General features: G+C 53.9%; 1 protein-coding gene across 1 annotated transcript; it reads left to right on the plus strand.

The window, feature by feature from the left end:
• The first annotated feature begins 1,266 nt into the window (after window positions 1-1,266).
• TMEM185B (transmembrane protein 185B) lies at window positions 1,267-3,541 on the plus strand. The gene has a single exon (XM_025934811.2). The coding sequence runs from the start codon at window positions 1,733-1,735 to the stop codon at window positions 2,783-2,785; it is 1,053 nt and encodes a 350-aa protein (XP_025790596.1). The 5' UTR covers window positions 1,267-1,732; the 3' UTR covers window positions 2,786-3,541.
• The last annotated feature ends 13,158 nt before the right edge of the window (window positions 3,542-16,699 follow it).

A 16,699-nucleotide genomic window follows, 5' to 3' on the forward strand; every position in this document is an offset into this window, starting at 1 on the left:
CAGAACCACCTAATGGCCCCCAGCTGAGGGGGGAGCTGGTGAAGTTGAGATCTTTGAGGCCCAGGATTGTCCACATCACACCACACTTGAGCATCCTGTTAGTGCTGACTTGGAAAAGCCAGCTCCTGGATCTGGACCGTGACCCCTACCTCTCTCAGGAAGCCCTTCCTTGTTACGCCAGGGAGAGACCTTGCCACCAGACAATTCCTCTGATGACCTTACCCTCGGAGCCCACTACCGGAGTCAGCATTCCATTCCTGCCGCAGGGGACGCACTGCATGGGACGGGTCGGGGGCTGCAAGGCAGAAAGGATAAGCAACCCGGGCTCTGCTGAGCAGGGGATGAGTGAAGAGAGGGAGGAGTGCTTTAGGGCCTGCCCGGCTGGCAAGAGAGGGGAGTGCTGCAAATCACAGGGCCGCTGCAACCCGGCTGGCCCTTGGAAACCACTCAACAGCCCAAGGAACTGAGGCTGAGACAGACCGGGGTGAATTGCTCAGGTCTCTCAGCTGGGGGGGGAGGGGGGCGTGCAGACCCTAGACTAGAACTCAAATTTCTTGATCTCTGGTCCAGTGCCCTTTTCACAACATGGCTCTGTGAGAATCAGAGTTAGGCAGGCCCAAAGAAGTAAAACTGAGGATTCGGGACTTAAAAGTGGAGAGCGCTGAATGTGAGTTCCATTCTGCTCTGAACCTGCCAGGTGACCTGGGGCGTGAAGCACTTTCTCCTGGGGACTTTGCCTGGGGGCCGTTGGTGGGTCTAACACCCTCCCCAGCATTGGCCCTCCACCTCCGAGGAGAAAGGGGAGGTATGAGATCACCACCGCCCCCTAGGCACTGTGCCTCAGCCATTTCACAGGCAGCCTCAGAACTGTCATTGCCCCACCAGGCAGACGGTCCTGGAAGTCAGCTATTCCAGGCAAAACCCCACACTCCACCCCACGCGGGGCTCCCTCCTGGGCACAGGGACCAGCCCACCGCCGGCCTCACTGTACGTACACACACACGCGCGCGCGCGCGTTTCCACACATACACGCCCCCCTGTGCATTCACGGCTCCCGGCACCACCTCGCTCACAAACTCGCACACCCTCCAGGTCACCCGCCTTCGCTCGTGCCCACAACGTGGCCCCTCAGCGCCGCCAAGGGCGGACCTTGCCGCGGTGCCCCAGTCCCGGGGCGGGTTGCCAGCGAGGGGAGGACACCAGGCGAGCCCCGCCCACGGCCCCGCCCCCGCCTGGGCCCTGCCCCCGAGCGGGCCGGGAGGATGTGAGCTCACTCCCACCTCCCCCCTGCGCCGCCAGGAAGCGTCCGCCCGAAGTCTGACAACGAGCTGGCCGAGGAGTCACCGGCGCGTCAGGTTCCGTCTCTCCTGGCGCCATACGCGGTAGCTTTGTTCCGGATGGGTACGGAGTAAAGGCGGGCGGCGGGGCGGAGGCAGCGCCCCACTCCTAGACGCCGCGCCGCCCGCGGCCGAGGGTCGCCGATAGAGCGTGGGCGCGCAGGCGCACGCTCGGCCCCGTCGCGCTTCCGGCCGGGCCACGTGACCGCGCGTGCACGTGTTCCGGCCACTCGGCGCTGGGGTCCGAACCTCCTCCCCGTGCGTCTCCCGGCGGCTGCCAGCCTAGAGCCGCCACAGGCCGGGAGGGGAGGCGGCGGGCCCGGGAAGCGGCGGAGACGTGGCGCCCGCCCAGCCGGGCTGAGCAGCAGGCCCGGTGGGCTGGCGGCGGCTTCGCCATGAACCCTAGGGGCCTGTTCCAGGACTTCAACCCGAGTAAGTTCCTCATCTACGCCTGCTTGCTCCTCTTCTCCGTGCTGCTGCCCCTCCGCCTGGACGGCGTCATCCAGTGGAGCTACTGGGCGGTCTTCGCCCCCATATGGCTGTGGAAGCTCCTGGTCATCGCCGGCGCCTCAGTGGGCGCAGGCGTTTGGGCCCGCAACCCTCGATACCGCACGGAGGGGGAGGCCTGCGTGGAGTTCAAAGCCATGTTGATCGCCGTGGCTATCCACCTGCTGCTGCTCATGTTCGAAGTCCTGGTCTGCGACAGGGTGGAGAGGGGGACCCACTTCTGGCTGCTGGTCTTCATGCCACTTTTTTTCGTATCCCCAGTGTCCGTGGCCGCCTGCGTCTGGGGCTTCCGACACGATAGGTCCCTAGAGCTGGAGATCTTGTGTTCTGTCAACATCCTGCAGTTCATCTTCATCGCCCTAAGGCTGGACAGGATTATCCACTGGCCGTGGTTGGTGGTGTTCGTGCCCCTGTGGATTCTCATGTCGTTCCTCTGCCTAGTCGTCCTCTATTACATCGTCTGGTCCCTCCTGTTCCTTCGATCCTTGGATGTCGTTGCGGAACAGCGAAGGACACATGTGACCATGGCCATCAGCTGGATAACGATTGTCGTACCCCTGCTCACTTTTGAGGTTCTGCTCGTTCACAGATTGGACGGCCACAATACATTCTCTTACATCTCCATATTTGTCCCCCTTTGGCTTTCATTAATAACTTTAATGGCCACGACGTTTAGGCGGAAGGGAGGCAACCATTGGTGGTTTGGGATTCGCAGAGATTTCTGTCAGTTTCTGCTTGAAATTTTCCCATTTCTAAGAGAATATGGGAACATTTCCTATGATCTACATCATGAAGATAGTGAAGAAGCTGAAGAAACATCAGTCCCAGATGCTCCTAAAATTGCTCCGATGTTTGGAAAGAAGGCCAGGGTAGTTATAACCCAGAGTCCTGGAAAGTATGTTCCCCCGCCTCCCAAGTTAAATATTGATATGCCAGATTAAACTCCTCTTCCAGAGAGCACCCATATGTGGAACAGAAATCATAAACACATACACAATCCACCTTATTTTTGCCTCTTTGTTCATCCATCCCAATCTTGGAACTGAAAATAGGCTCCAAACACCATATCATCTCATGCCTTGAGATTAATGCCTGTCAGTTACTCATCAGTGTGCACCATAGATAGAGGAGGTGATTTTAATATACGGCTGTGTGTGTGTGTGTGTGTGTGTGTGTGTGTGTGTGTGTGTGTGTGTGTGTGTGGTGTGTACATGTGCGAGAGAATATGCTTTCCAGGCTGATGCTTTAAAAGCTAGCTTGGAAGCAGGCAGTTGAATAGTAGGTCTTCAAGTGAAATAACTATACAGCTGGGTTGTTTTTTTGTTTGTTTTGGGTTTTTTTTTTTTTTATGGTACTATGCCTATCAGACGTATTGTTTGAAAGTATTTTTATACACTGCTAGTCTAAAGTTGTATTTCAGATTGTACCTGTTGTGACATAATCAATATCAAACGTAAAGAATTCTTTTTCCTGCCACTTGTTTATAAGCCTTCAAGTTGTTATTTTTAGTGTTCCTACTGTTAAAATAGTTTTCCTTTGGGTTTTGCTGATGCTGGTCTTCAACATCATAAAAGGTGAATTTTTCTAATGCAGTGAATTCACGCATATATGAAATTTATATGAATGTTTTAGCAATGTGATATGTTGAATTCTAGTTCTGTGTATTACGACGTATTAAAGTATTTTTTTTAAGTTTATATGTGAAGATACACGTCTATTGCAAATGTGCTTAAAGATTGCTTAAAATGTTAATATGTACCCAGTGTAGGAGCTCCTCAAAGTACTAGGCATGGGATTAAAATCCCATAGGTCTTAATTTTCAGGTATTAGATGACTCAGTCTATAGAGTTTTAAGGTCTCTTTTAGTAGAGGGAGGAGCCACCGTCTTTGGGAACAGGTGTTCCAGTGTGATACTAGGCCATGAAGTAAACCTGAAATTTTCCCAAATGGGTAGTAACATCTCTTTAGGAACAACCAAACTAAGCAACAAGTGATTTGTTCATTGCCAAGGGTCCTAGAATATTATTTGGCTACGATAAAAAGTGTTACTTATCATCAGGATGCTGGAGAGAGTAGCCTTAAACAAAAGACAGCCAAAACCTTCAGGTATTACTTTAAGGTCCAAACTTAACTGATCTGTCAGCAACAGAAAAAGAAGAGTTGAGGTTATTTTTAAAATAAGTGCAGTGTTTCTTGAGGTACTACTAGCGGTAGACCAGGGAACCAGGCAAAAACCAGATTCTGGGAGAATAATGTTCTTATGGCTGAGAACAAATGAATACTTTGAAAAGGAGGTTGAAATAAAAAGCCGTCGTGATATTATTACTGGAGAAAAGAAAGGAGGGAATCCATTTTTGTCATTAGCAACTTAGTAAAAATGATCTAAATTGCTAGCGATGTGAATTAAGTAAACAACGTGATACGCCTAGCGAGGGGGCACGCCAGCAACAAAAGCCAGTCCTGGGAGCCCGCGTGCCTGAAAGCCTCAGGGCGCCCCAGTCACCCAGGACTGTGCCAAGCTCGCTCGCGCGCTCACACACACACAGACACCTTCTCCGTTTCCACCAGCCCGCGGGATGTGGGAAGCAGCCCCGAGCAGCAGTAGATGGAACATATCATAAAGATTCATTTGTTTTTTTCAAACATTTATTGAGGACCTACCCTGAGCCAGACATGATTCAGATGTGCTTCCTCCCCACGTGCACAAAGTACACAAAAGTGACAGTGACAAGATAGCACGCGCCGTGGGGGATAACAAGCAAATAGCAAGAGCTGGGTGTGCAAAATGCTGCCCCGAACTTCGGGCCCATCTTTGTATTCAGGAGCACAGAGCCCCTGACCACCCTTCCCAGCCTCAAATGATATCTCAAAGACATGAACTTGCACTTCAGGAAGACTCAGGAGTGGAGGAGCAGGCTGCTGGAGGAATCGAGGGGTGGGTTTGGGGGCCGCAGTGGGATGGCCAGCCCCTCCTGTCTACGGGCATCAGGCTAGGGGTTGTTGGCAATTGGTACAATCCCTCCGACCTTCCCCACACTCACCCAACCCCCGCTCCCTCCCGGAGTTGGAGAGCCAGGGTCTGAAGGTGATAAGCTTTCTCCCTGTCCTGTCAGGTACCTGTTCCCGCCTCAAACCATTAGATAAAGACAGCGGGAGTGACTGTAACAGTCAATATGCTCTCTCAGCTGTGCCTGGGGACTTACTACGTCGTAATGCGGACTCTCCACAATACTTAGCGTGTGTCAAACTCTGGAACGAGTTCCTCCTGTAAGGTGATGGGTTAGCTTTTGCTCGGAAATCTCAGCGGCTTGCAGACTCGCGATCTCCGGTCTACAAGTCAGCTGTGGCGGTTCCACGCTGGGCCCTGGGTCTGATCCAGGTCTGTTCCACAATGCGTCCCTTATTCTGCTCTGGGTCCCAGGTGAAGGAGGAGCGCTCCCTGGGGCATGTTCTTCTTTCTCATGGCAGAAGCACAAGAGGCCAAGCCAATCCCTGCAAGCACAACCCAGCCCCTGCCCACACGTGTGTATCGGGCATACTCGTTCCGTTGGTCAGAGCACAAAGCCGAGCTCGGGGTGGGGGTTGGCCGGTACACGCCCAGGGAACGATGACAGTCTGCACAGATGTCGCAAGATAGTTTCAAAGACTGGAAAGGAATCACAAAATTTGTAGTAGATCATTTTCCTCCTCTGTTTTACAAACAGCCTGTCATTTTAAAAAGCTAATCGTTTGTAATAAGAAATTGGGGAATGTGGGGAGGGGGGAGATGGGATTTGAGGCGAGATGGGGACTCTGCGGTTGGACCACTACTAAGCTATGGCAGGTCCCTGGAGGCTCCACCCAGGACAGTTTGATGACCGTGCTGTACCCCGTTGGCCTCCCCCGGAGGGTTCTGCAGGATCCCTTGGAAAGGTCAAAACAGGGCACAGGGAACCCAGGCAGGTGGGAGGTGCTGGGAACCCAGGAAGAAACAGAGTCTAGATGGACCATGGCAGCACACTAGAGGGAAGAGGCAGACCCCCACGGCCAGCTCTCTCCAGGCTTCTGGGTGGTCCGCAGTGAAAGGACTGAGCTGGGAAGAACAACGGTCAGGAGAATACGGGTAGTTCGGGCTGACAGGAGGCCTGGGGTCCAGTCAGCAAGTGCACAGGGGTCAAGGAGAGTGCTGCCCCAGACCCAGGCTGGGACATGCCACAGGGACCATTTGGGGAGGATGCTGCAGCTGGTGCCCCAGCGTCAGCCACATGACACTGCTACCAAAGTAGTACGTGCCACCCCACTGCCACAGTAATTCTCCGCTCTGTCGCGCGCTCAAGATTCAAGTGCCAGGAGGGAGAGGATCAGGTAAACCCTCAGGCACACCTTCACCCTCTTCACAGATTATCTGGCTCCTTGAGGCTGGTCTCTGCAGAACCCACCCAGTAAAGGATTTTGCCCAAAAAGGAAGGGTCCTCTGATGCTGGGTCACCAAAGATGATGACAAAAGTCCACTCCACCAATCTCTTGGCTGACATCCACCCTCTTCCCATGCTGCCATCCGGCTGACACAACTGTGCCTGCTGCCACGCGGTGCACACCCCCCCCCCCCCCACTAAGGGAGCATGGAGCTTTCCGAAGCTGCTTACCAACTACCCTGGGAGATGTTGCTCCGCCCTCTGGTTTGTGTTGCCATCTATTCCAGAAGGTGTGGATTAAAGTTCACTACCACAGCATGGTCCTCCCTTTCCCAATTGCACCTTCCAGGGTGGGGAAGCCAACTCTCCTATCTTGGACCGAGAGGACAGACTGCGACAGACTGAATGCAGAAACAGACGTGGGAATGCAGTCTGTTAAGCCAGACATTAAACGTCTGCAGAATGCAAAATCAATTATTGCGCTCCTACTCATCAAAAAAAAAAAAAAAAAAAAAAAGTTTTTGTTTTGGAAAACATGGTTATTTTTCATCAAAAAAAGTTAGCATGGTGAACTTATTGCTTTTAAATGAATTGATATTTTTTTAAAGCTCTTGGCTTTAATTTCTTTCCTGGTGAATGTTGACAGGACCCAAACAAAAAGCTCTTTGGGGTCCTCAACAGCTTTTAAGAGTTAAAGGGGTTCTGTGGCCACAAACTTTGAGAACAGCTGCCCTGTATTATAGTGGGGGAAAGAGAGGAAAGAACATTAAAATGGGTGAAGTATAGCAAAATCGGTATGACGCAGCAGGGTTGCAAAAGAACAGATGCTGTGCTTTCCATGACAGATCACGGGACGGCTTGTCCCCTCTGTGACTCCACACTCCCTTTGTCCTCTGCAGGCCCTTGGGTTAGTTGGGTTACTTAACCCGGTGGGGTCACTCACACCGTGGGACCTGAGCCCACTCTTGGTCCCTGCTGCTGGCTTTCATTTCCCTAGAACTAAGAGGAGCCTAGGGGACCTCCCCGAGTCTGGCCACAAGCCTCTCTCCATTTTGTGGCAGCGACGCTATTTCCCCTCGATAGTCCTTCCAAAGGGCAGTTGTGTTGGCTGGGGTGGTTGGTCCTGACCTCCAGGAGGAAACGGGGATAGACGGCCACTCCCCAGGGCGCACAGGCCACCTTCTCTCTGCGTTTGTAGGATGTCCTGTTTGTTAAATAGCTTGCGGAAGGGCGGGGCAGGGGAAGTGGTTCTGAAGCCTTTCTCCACCACAGCAGCTCAGCTCTCTGCTCCCCACAGCTCCTACCTCTCCCCTCCCGTGTGTGTGTCCTCTCACCCTGCACCAGGCCTCCGCCACAGCTGACCTGGGCCTCAAGCTCTCTCCTGGGACGTGAGCAACACTCCTGTGCAGAATCTTGGGCCATGTGTCCATCACATCTCTTGTCCTGCCAAAGCCCTGCTGGCTCCCCCACCCTGTCTGTCACAGGGGCCTGCCCTCCTGGACAGGTGCCTCACCCGACCCACCCACGAGTGACACCAGTCCTCCTTCTTCTTCACCACGCTGTGACCCTCCCCTCTGGCCTCCCTGGGGCCTAAGCCACTCTCTGGAGCTGAAACGTGACATGTGGCAAAAGTTCCATCCCTCGAGGCCACCCTGGCATTTTGACCTTGCCCTTCCAGGTTTTAACCAGGGGCAGTGAGTGGGGTGGGAAGTTCAAAGACTTGCCCACCAGCCTAGACCTTTCCGGGAAGCCAGCCCCCCACCACCCCGCCTGCTGGGTAACCAGCTGCCAATGAGAACAAAGTCTGGGCCTTCCCGCACTTGGTGGCAGTTGCCCCGGGCCAGTGCTGATGTCCAGCCAGGGCTGCCCCTGACCCGCCCCTCAGGCTGCCCTGCCACACCCCAGATACACCAACCTCCCACTGTGAAGCATGTTTAATGACAGGACTCCCTGGCTGGCACAGAGGGGGCCTTGCTGTCCTTGCTGTCCTGGTCATTTGAACATTACTTAAGGCCCCTTTCTCTGCTCAAGCCCTGGCTTGCCTTCTCTCTGTTCCACCTCCACTTAGCCTCCCACTCTGTCCTTGGTCCCTGACCACATTCTTGTCCCTCTGCATGGGACACCCGAGCCTGGTCTCCTGGTTGACCTTGAGGACTGGGCCAGACTCTGCCCTAACCCGGGGGTGCTCGCGGTGACTCACAGGAGCTCTAACAATATCAAGCATATTCCCAAGAGCTGGGAGATCAGGGCTGTGGCCACCTTGGCCCAGGCCCAGGCCTCAGGAGTCCAGACAGGGCCAGGCGTCCGGTCTGGGATTGTCTCTGTTGGCCACCATCCTCCCAAAAGACTTTGGGCAGAAGTCACGAATGGGACAAGGGGCCTTGCCTGGGATGTCCCCGAGGCCCTGTCTACCCATACACCCCACTTGGGACCCCTTAGCAGGTAAAAAGGGATCATTTCAGAGCAGGCCATGTGGGCCATCCAGTGTTCCACTGGTGGCCTGGGCCAGTCCCCGGGGTCCATGGGAGGGAGAGGCCTAGAAAGGAAGAAGGTTCAGGCCCTGCCCTGAAGAGAACAGCATGCTCCCACACCACAATGTTAAGCAACAGTTGGCCATGGCCAACAACACAGTCTTAGCTCAGGCTGCCATAACAAAACATCATGAACTGGATGGCCTAACACAGATTTATTTCTCATGGTTCTGGAGGCTGAAGTTCAAGCCCAGGGTGCCAGGGTGGTCAGACTCTGGTGAGGACCCTCTTCCCAGCATGTAGATGGCTACCTTCTTGCTGTGTGTCCTCACATGGCAGAGAGAGAGGAAGCAAGTCTCTTGTGTCTCTCTCTCTTTTTTTAATGTTTATTTATTTTGAAAGAGAGAGAGAGTGAGTGTGTGTGTGTGTGTGTGTGTTTGTATGTGTGTGTAAGCAGGGGAGGGGCAGAGAGACAGGAAGAGAGACAATCCCATGCTGTCAGCACAGAGCCTGATGTGGAATTCAATCTCACGAACTGTGAGATCAGGACCTGAGCCGAGATCAAGAGAGTAGGACACTTAACTGACCGAGCCCCCCAGATGCCTCTCATGTCTCTTCTTACAAGGCACTAATCCTATCAGGGGCCCCATCCTCATGACCTCATCAGAGCCTAATTGCCCCATCCCCAGATATTGTCACATCGGGAGGTGGAGCTTCAATGTATAAATCGGGGGGGGGGGGGAGGGCACAATTCAGTCCATAGCACACACTAAGCACAAAAGGCTCAAAGGCAGGGGACCAATACTAATGTTCACTCAGCTCACATTTCCTGAGCACCTACTGTGTACCAAGTGCAGTGGGCTCACCCCAAATGAGGCATGGCCACTGCCCTTGAGAAATTCCCAGTCACCCCCAGGGCACCCAGGCCTGAGAGTGTCCAGTGACAGAGATACTGTGATAGAGTGACACCAGTGCTGGAGGGTGTGGCAAGGGGTGGCAGGGAACCCAGTAGGGCCTCAGCGCAGGTGGGGGGTAGGGGGCTCGGCAGCCCCGGGAGAGGGGGTTGGGGCAGTGCTGGAGTATGAGTGGGGCCCTCCTGGGGCAGACGCGGAGGCCTCATAGCATGGGCTGGCCCGGGACCACGGAGAGAAGGAGGAAAGGTCAGTCTGGGTGCCCCAGTGGTAATCAATAGTGACTTAAACAATAAGCAACATCACAAGAAATCCAGAGGCAGAATGAGCAGTGAACCGGGTGCCCCGCTCAACAATTCATCAAGGAAGGCCAGCCTTCCATCTTGCTTCCGTGCCACTCTCATCCTCAACTCTTGGTGATCTCTGCCCCCACGGTCACCGGTCACAGCTTCAGGTGTCACATCCATCCGAAGTGATGGTCACCCGAGAGGAGCAGCAGTTCCCCTGTATGTCTTTGCATCGGGGAGGAAGGCTTTCCTTCCCAGAATCCCAAGGCCCTTCCTTCATTCCACTGGGTGGGATCTGGACACAAACGGAAGCTCTGGAGAGGATGGACGCAGCCCCCACTAGGGTATAGACCTGCCCCAGTTCCCGTCCCAACGAGGGGTGGAGGATTGCCTTCCTGAGCCACGGAGGTGACCCTGGGGACAGCAGAGTACCCTGTGGGGGACGGTGGGCAGAGGGGCACTCGGGACCGTGTGTCCATGCTCCTTTGGGAGGGATCCAGGGGGTTCAGGAGGGAGTAAGGAGAGGGAGGGAAGCAGGTGTCAGGTCATGACTGACCTTGAGAGCTGAACGGTGAATTTTAGTAAATTTTAGTACCCAGAAAGCCATGGAAACTGCCAAGGGATTTAAGCAGATTTTGAGCAGTCTCTTAAAAAGATATTTTACAAAGAATTTTCAGGGTCCAAGAAAATGCAATATTATACTGAGTTGGGGAGGGCAGGGATGGAAATGTATGATAAAAACAATGTCAAACTATTCATAGGAAAGGGGCACCTGGGTGGCTTAGTTGGTTAAGCATCTGACTTCAGCTCATGATCTGGCGGTTTGTGGGTTCGAGCCCCGCATCAGGCTCTGTGCTGACAGCCTGGAGCCTGCTTCGGATTCTGTGTCCCACCCCGCCCCCCGTCCCTCCCCTGCTTGTGTTGTCTCTCTCTCTCAAAAATAAAATAAAACATTAAAAACTTTAATTCACAGAAAAAAGACTGAAAGGAAATAAACCCATGTGGTACAGGTGCTTTGTCCTTTCTACTTTTCCATATTCAATCATTTTTTTATGATGGACGTGTTTCACTGTCATCTTTCAGAAAGGGGAGCAAGTTTGAATTTTGACAAAGTGCACTTGTTCCGGGGACCATGAGTAAAGGGGGAAGGGAAAGGCATGAGAGGCATCTTTGAGAAAGATGTGCTGAGAGGGTGGGGTGTAGGGCATGCTGAGTTTGAGATGCGACCCAAGTGGTGAGGTGGGGCGGACAATTCAGAAACACTTCGTGGTGTGGGAAGCAAAGGGATCTTCTGGCAGGGACCACCTCGTGACGGGGGGAGCCCCTGCCCAGACCCCAGAGCCTCTGGGTCCCTGTCTCTGGCTTCCCCTTCGGCTCCCAGCCAGGCCTTCTTTCCTCTGGCAGGAGGACCACTGAGTCATCCACACTGTACCTGAGACAGACAGCCTCCTGACCTCTCTGAGCCTTTGGGGTCAACTTTGTAAGGTCACCAAGGTGGTCACCACTGTGAGCGCTGATGGCCTGAGACACAGGGAGCCAGCCCAACTCTGGTGTCCCCCAAGTGGGGCTGGAAAGCATGGCAAGCTTCCCACCAAGCACCCCACCGGCCCTGACATGCCCCCCACCCCCAGCTCGCTGGCCTTCAGCTGCTCTGGCAATCCATGACCGCCTGGGTCACAGCACCCCTGCACTGTTCACAGGAATCCCACATGGTGGGCTGTGGCCTAGGCCATGAACCTTACGGGTTTTCCCACACTCTTTCCCCAGACTGGAGTGTCAGCTGGGCCGTGCCTCTGTTCATGTCTATCCCCCACTACTCTGCCTGGACCCCAGTAGGTGATCAACAAATAATTCTTGAGAGAGAGAAGGAAAGTCCAGGTGCAGGCCCCCATCTTGCCTCCTCATGTGACTCACCAACAGACACACCCCAAACCTGGCTGTCGGGCCAAGGGATCGAGGCACAAGCCAAAGGTAGCTCGCTCTGGATGTAAGTGTATTAGTTTCTTGTGGAAGCCATAACAAGGTATCCCAAACTGGGTGACCTGAAACATTTATCCTCTAACGGTTCTGGAGGCTAGAAATCCAAAAGCAAGGTGTCCGTATGGCAATGCTCCCTCTGAAGGTTATAGGGAAGAATCTATCCTCGGCACTCTCCTTACTTCTGGTGGCTTCAGGCAATCCTTGGCCTTCTTTGGCCTATAGGCATGGCACCCCAGTCTCTGCCTCCATCATCGCATGGCCTTCTTCCTTGTGTGTCTGCATCTCTCTGTCTGAATCTCCCTCTGCTTTCCTTTATAAGGACCCCAGTCACTGGATTAGGGCCCACCCTAAATCCAGTAGGACCTCACCCTAACTTACATCTGCAAAGACCCCATTTCCAAATAGGGTTACAATCCCAAGTATAGGGCGTTAGGACTTGAAGAGCTCTTTTGGGGGGACACAATTCGACCCCAATAAGAAGGGTCACAGTAGGTGGCCTCGTCTCTTTGCAAGATGAGTGAGCCTAAATGGTTAGCAGCTGGATTTCTGCCATGTGGGGGAGGCTTTCTCAACTAAAGGAGACTCCCTCCATACCTGTCTGGTCTGGGGAGCCTCTTCCCACTCAGGATCTCTCCCCCTGGCATTGGGATCAGGGTGAGGTGAGACAGACAGGGATGGCCTGCTTGCCCTACAGTGACCAGGGCCCTTCCGCTACTCAGACTCCCTGGATGGCATCTGCTCACAGAGCACTGAGAGGAATCCACGGCCAGCCTCAAACACCACTGGTCCCCTTCTCTGAGACTTCACGTTTTACCTGAGGGCCCCTGCAGGTGGGACACCTTCACCTGAGAAACACTTCTGTGCGGGGGGCTTTTGGGGCCCCGTGCTGCCACAGCAGAACTATTTTGGGTCAGGAAGTCTCTCCTCAAATCCTCCCCAGGTTAAGTTCTGGTCTAATGATCAAGCTAGTGAAGGGGACAGGCAGGGCTCTGTGTGACCAGGAAGGTGGTCGGTGGTAGGTTCGGGCTTGTCTGCTGGAGCTCAGGGCCTGGGCGGTGCCCACACCACCCCACCATCCAGTTGGCCAGGCAGGTGGGGGAGGCGGCCTCAGAGCTCTTCCTCTATGGTGTTACCACTCATGATAATGCTAATTCTGCTAGTGCTGAAGTTTCCAAAATCCAGCCACTCCTTCGAGGCCCAGGCCCAACATGCAGACCTCACCCCAGTACACTCTGCTTTGGGTCCCCCTGAAAAGGCGCAGCTGCTGGTAGAATTCTCTCTGCCTTTAAGTCTTAGCTTCACCCCTCCTCCTCCTCCAGACAGCTTTCCTTGACACCCCTCCCCCTTACTCTGCTGCATTAATGGGATCCCCAGCAGTTTCTACACGTGACTCCTTTCAGAGTGGGGACCTCCTCCAGGGCTGAACCTTCATCCCTGGATCTCTGAGGGTCCCGCACGTTGTCAGTTGGAGAATAAACCGGACCTTGAGGGCATTATGCTAAGTGAAGTAAGTCAAACGGAGAAAAATACTGTGTGATCTCGCTTGTATGTGGTATCGAAAAAAAACAAAAAACAAAAAAACAAAAACCCAAACTCATAGATGCAGAGAACAGGTAGTTGCCAGAGGTGGGGGTGGGGTGCGGTTGTGTGAAATGGATGAAGGGGATCAAAATGTACAAACTTCCAGTTATAAAATAAATAAGAGATGATCATGGGGACAAAATGTAAAAAAAAAAAAAAAAAAAAAATCAAACCCCCAAAACAAAAGAATAAGTGGGCGAGTGAACGAGCACATCCTTGCCAGCTCCTGGAAGGTCTGAAGGGGTAAGAAGTGAGAAGGCAGAGAAGAGAGAGGAGAGAAGGGAGGCAGAGGGCCGGGGAGCACAGGTGGTGAGAAGCACCCCAAGCCGCTGAGCAGATAGGTGGCCTCAGCAGCCGGGCACGGCCGCCACTGGGAGTGGCAACAGGAGGGCGAAGGTTCAGGGCCCGAGGCCCCGGGAGGAGGTGAGCAAAGGTCAGCCTGGAGCCACCGACACAATGTGCCAGGCACCAGCCGCGGACCTCACCATGCCTTTAACCCTGAGGTCGGAGGGCAGCCAGGAGCTGCAGCAGGTGGGGTCCCGGCGCCCCAGGGCCCCCAGCTTCCATCGCTTCCACTCCCAAGGGGCCCACGGGGGACCAGAAGCTCCATTCCAGGCCCCAGCGGGCGAACAGGCCCCCGGCCCTGTCAGTGTGTCCTGCACCGAGCAGCCCCTGCCGCAGGGACACAGAGCCTTTCAGCCAGAGGGAGGTGCAGGCGGGGCCGAGGCCTGGATGGGCCTCTGACTACAGCCTACCTCTGCTGGAGCCCATGAGCCAGTCTGATGGTGGCAGTCCCCACCTCCTGAATACCTGTCCTGCTGTGGGCCATGGTGAGACCTTCTGGACAATCCAGGCCCAGGGTGGCCCCGGGCCCCTCAGCTGGGGACCGTGGCCGCCCTCCACCCCACAGCTCCTCTCCGCCCTCCTCCTTCCCAGGACGGACACAAGGGCTCATGCAGCTGGCCCAGCTTCACCTCTTGGGTCCTCTCATCCCCGCAGCACGGAGATGCAGGATCAGCAGGATCAGCAGAATACCCCCATGTGCCCGGGCTCAGTGCAGGAGTGCGGGGACCTGGACCGGCCCAGCAGTCCTCCCCTGCCACCATGCCACCTCAAGGGGCCCCACTGCACCTCTTCTGGCTCAGAGTCCATCCTACTGTGGGTTTTTTGTGTTTTTTTTTCAGCTTATTTATTTTTTAGAGAGAGCTGCACGTGCACATGCATGTAAGTGGGGGAGGGGCAGAGAGAGAGAGGGAGAGAGAGGATCCCAAGCAGGCTCCACGCTGTCAACACGGAGCCCAGCATGGAGACACCGAGCTCCATCCCACAAACTGTGAGATCATGACCTGAGCTGAAATCAAGAGTCAGACGCTTAACCCACTGAGCCACCTAGGCGCCCCATTGAGCCGTGTCTTTATGTGACAGCTGGGCTCAAGTCAAAGGCCTGGGAAGAGCATGGGAAAGTGATGGCCAGCACCTTGAAGGGGAAGGAGAGGCCAGCCTGCCCTGACAAACGAGCCCAGGCAGGAAGTACAACGGGTCAGCACACGGCTCCTTCGGCCCCAGTGACTGGGGGCAGGTGGGGGCTGGGCTGACTTCCCATTACTGGCAATTTCTACGTGGGGATACAGCCTGGCGCCTACCCTCCCACACCAGCCTCGTCCCGGTGCCTGGGGCCCCGGTAATGACCAGGATGTGCCAGGCAGGAAGGTACGATATTGCATCAATCCCCACTGTGTCCTTCAGTTCTGAGATGGAAGTCCTCCTCCCTCCCTCCACCCACGTGCCCTGGAGCTCCCTTCGAAAGACTCCCCACACTTACCATTAGCACTTGTGGTCCGCAACTTCCCCCATGGCCCGGTGGGTCAGTGGCTCAGGGAGGGCAGGCGCTGCTGATTTGCAAAGACAGGATCTGCATGAAAATTCCTTTCTGAACTCAAGTGAGTTCAAGGACTTTGGTTTCTGCCAGAGCAGTTTCTGCCTGTCCCGCTCTAGCTGTGATTTTCCTGACTGCAGTGCAGTTTTCTCAGTGTGGAGGTTTTTATTTTTATTTTTTTTATTTTTATTTATTTTTTTTTTTAATTTTTTTTTCAACGTTTTTATTTATTTTTGGGACAGAGAGAGACAGAGCATGAACGGGGGAGGGGCAGAGAGAGACGGAGACACAGAATCGGAAACAGGCTCCAGGCTCTGAGCCATCAGCCCAGAGCCTGACGCGGGGCTCGAACTCACGGACGGCGAGATCGTGACCTGGCTGAAGTCGGTCGCTTAACCGACTGCGCCACCCAGGCGCCCCAGTGTGGAGGTTTTTAATGCAATCTTGAAGTGAGCCATTATTTTATCTTCTTCAGTTACTTTTGTGTGCATTCCTTTCCTTTTCTCCTTTTTCAACAATTTTCCAGTAAGTATTGAACCCAGCTGCATACACCCATTTTTCTAAAACTGCCTTTGGTTCACCTTCCAGGTCTCCAGAGTAACACCCAGTCCCAAACACCCACCTCCTCACCCTCCTGGGTCCTGAGTTTGCTCACACTTCCTCTCCATCCTGTGGCTCCTTCTGCTTCCCCAAAGGGGAAAACTGTCCTCCAAGCATCTTCTACTGTTCTCTACAGTTGTTCTTTGGTTTGATGGATTGTGCAAGCTGTTTTGGCTGCAGCTACTTGAAAGGTGATGTGTTTTCATCCATCTTCTTCATCTTTCTGGTGGGGCAAAGCCATTACCCCAACTTGTCTGAATATCTCAATCTCTCATCTTCCAGGTCTTTCGGAAAACTCCCTATTTCATTTTTATTGTTTTATTTTTTTTTAATTTTTTTTAATAATTTATTTATTTTTGAGACAGAGAGAGACAGAGCATGAACGGGGGAGGGGCAGAGAGTGAGGGAGACACAGAATCGGAAGTAGGCTCCAGGCTCTGAGCCATCAGCCCAGAGCCCGACACGGGGCTCGAACTCAAGGACCGCGAGATCGTGACCTGAGCCGAAGTCGGATGCTCAACCGACTAAGCCACCCAGGCGCCCCTTGTTTTATTTTTTAAAGTTTATTTATTTATTTTGAGAGAGAGCATGCACAAGCAGAGGAGGGGCAGAGAGAGGATCCAGGCAGGCTCCGTGCTGTCAGCACAGAGCCCGATGACGTAGGGCTCGGAGACCATGCCCTGAGCCAAAATCAAGAGTCAGACATTCAACCGACTGAGCCACCCAGGCACCCCAGAAAATTCCCTATTTTAAGC

The sequence above is a fragment of the Puma concolor genome, chromosome C1 (genome assembly GCF_028749965.1).
Source record: "Puma concolor isolate L17-30 chromosome C1, mPumCon1.1.hap2, whole genome shotgun sequence".
Classification (NCBI taxonomy): domain Eukaryota; kingdom Metazoa; phylum Chordata; class Mammalia; order Carnivora; family Felidae; genus Puma; species Puma concolor.

What these genes read in the sequence shown, in the direction of transcription:
- TMEM185B (XM_025934811.2), top strand. Translation starts at nt 1,733, where the DNA reads ATGAACCCTAGGGGCCTGTTCCAGGACTTCAACCCGAGTAAGTTCCTC.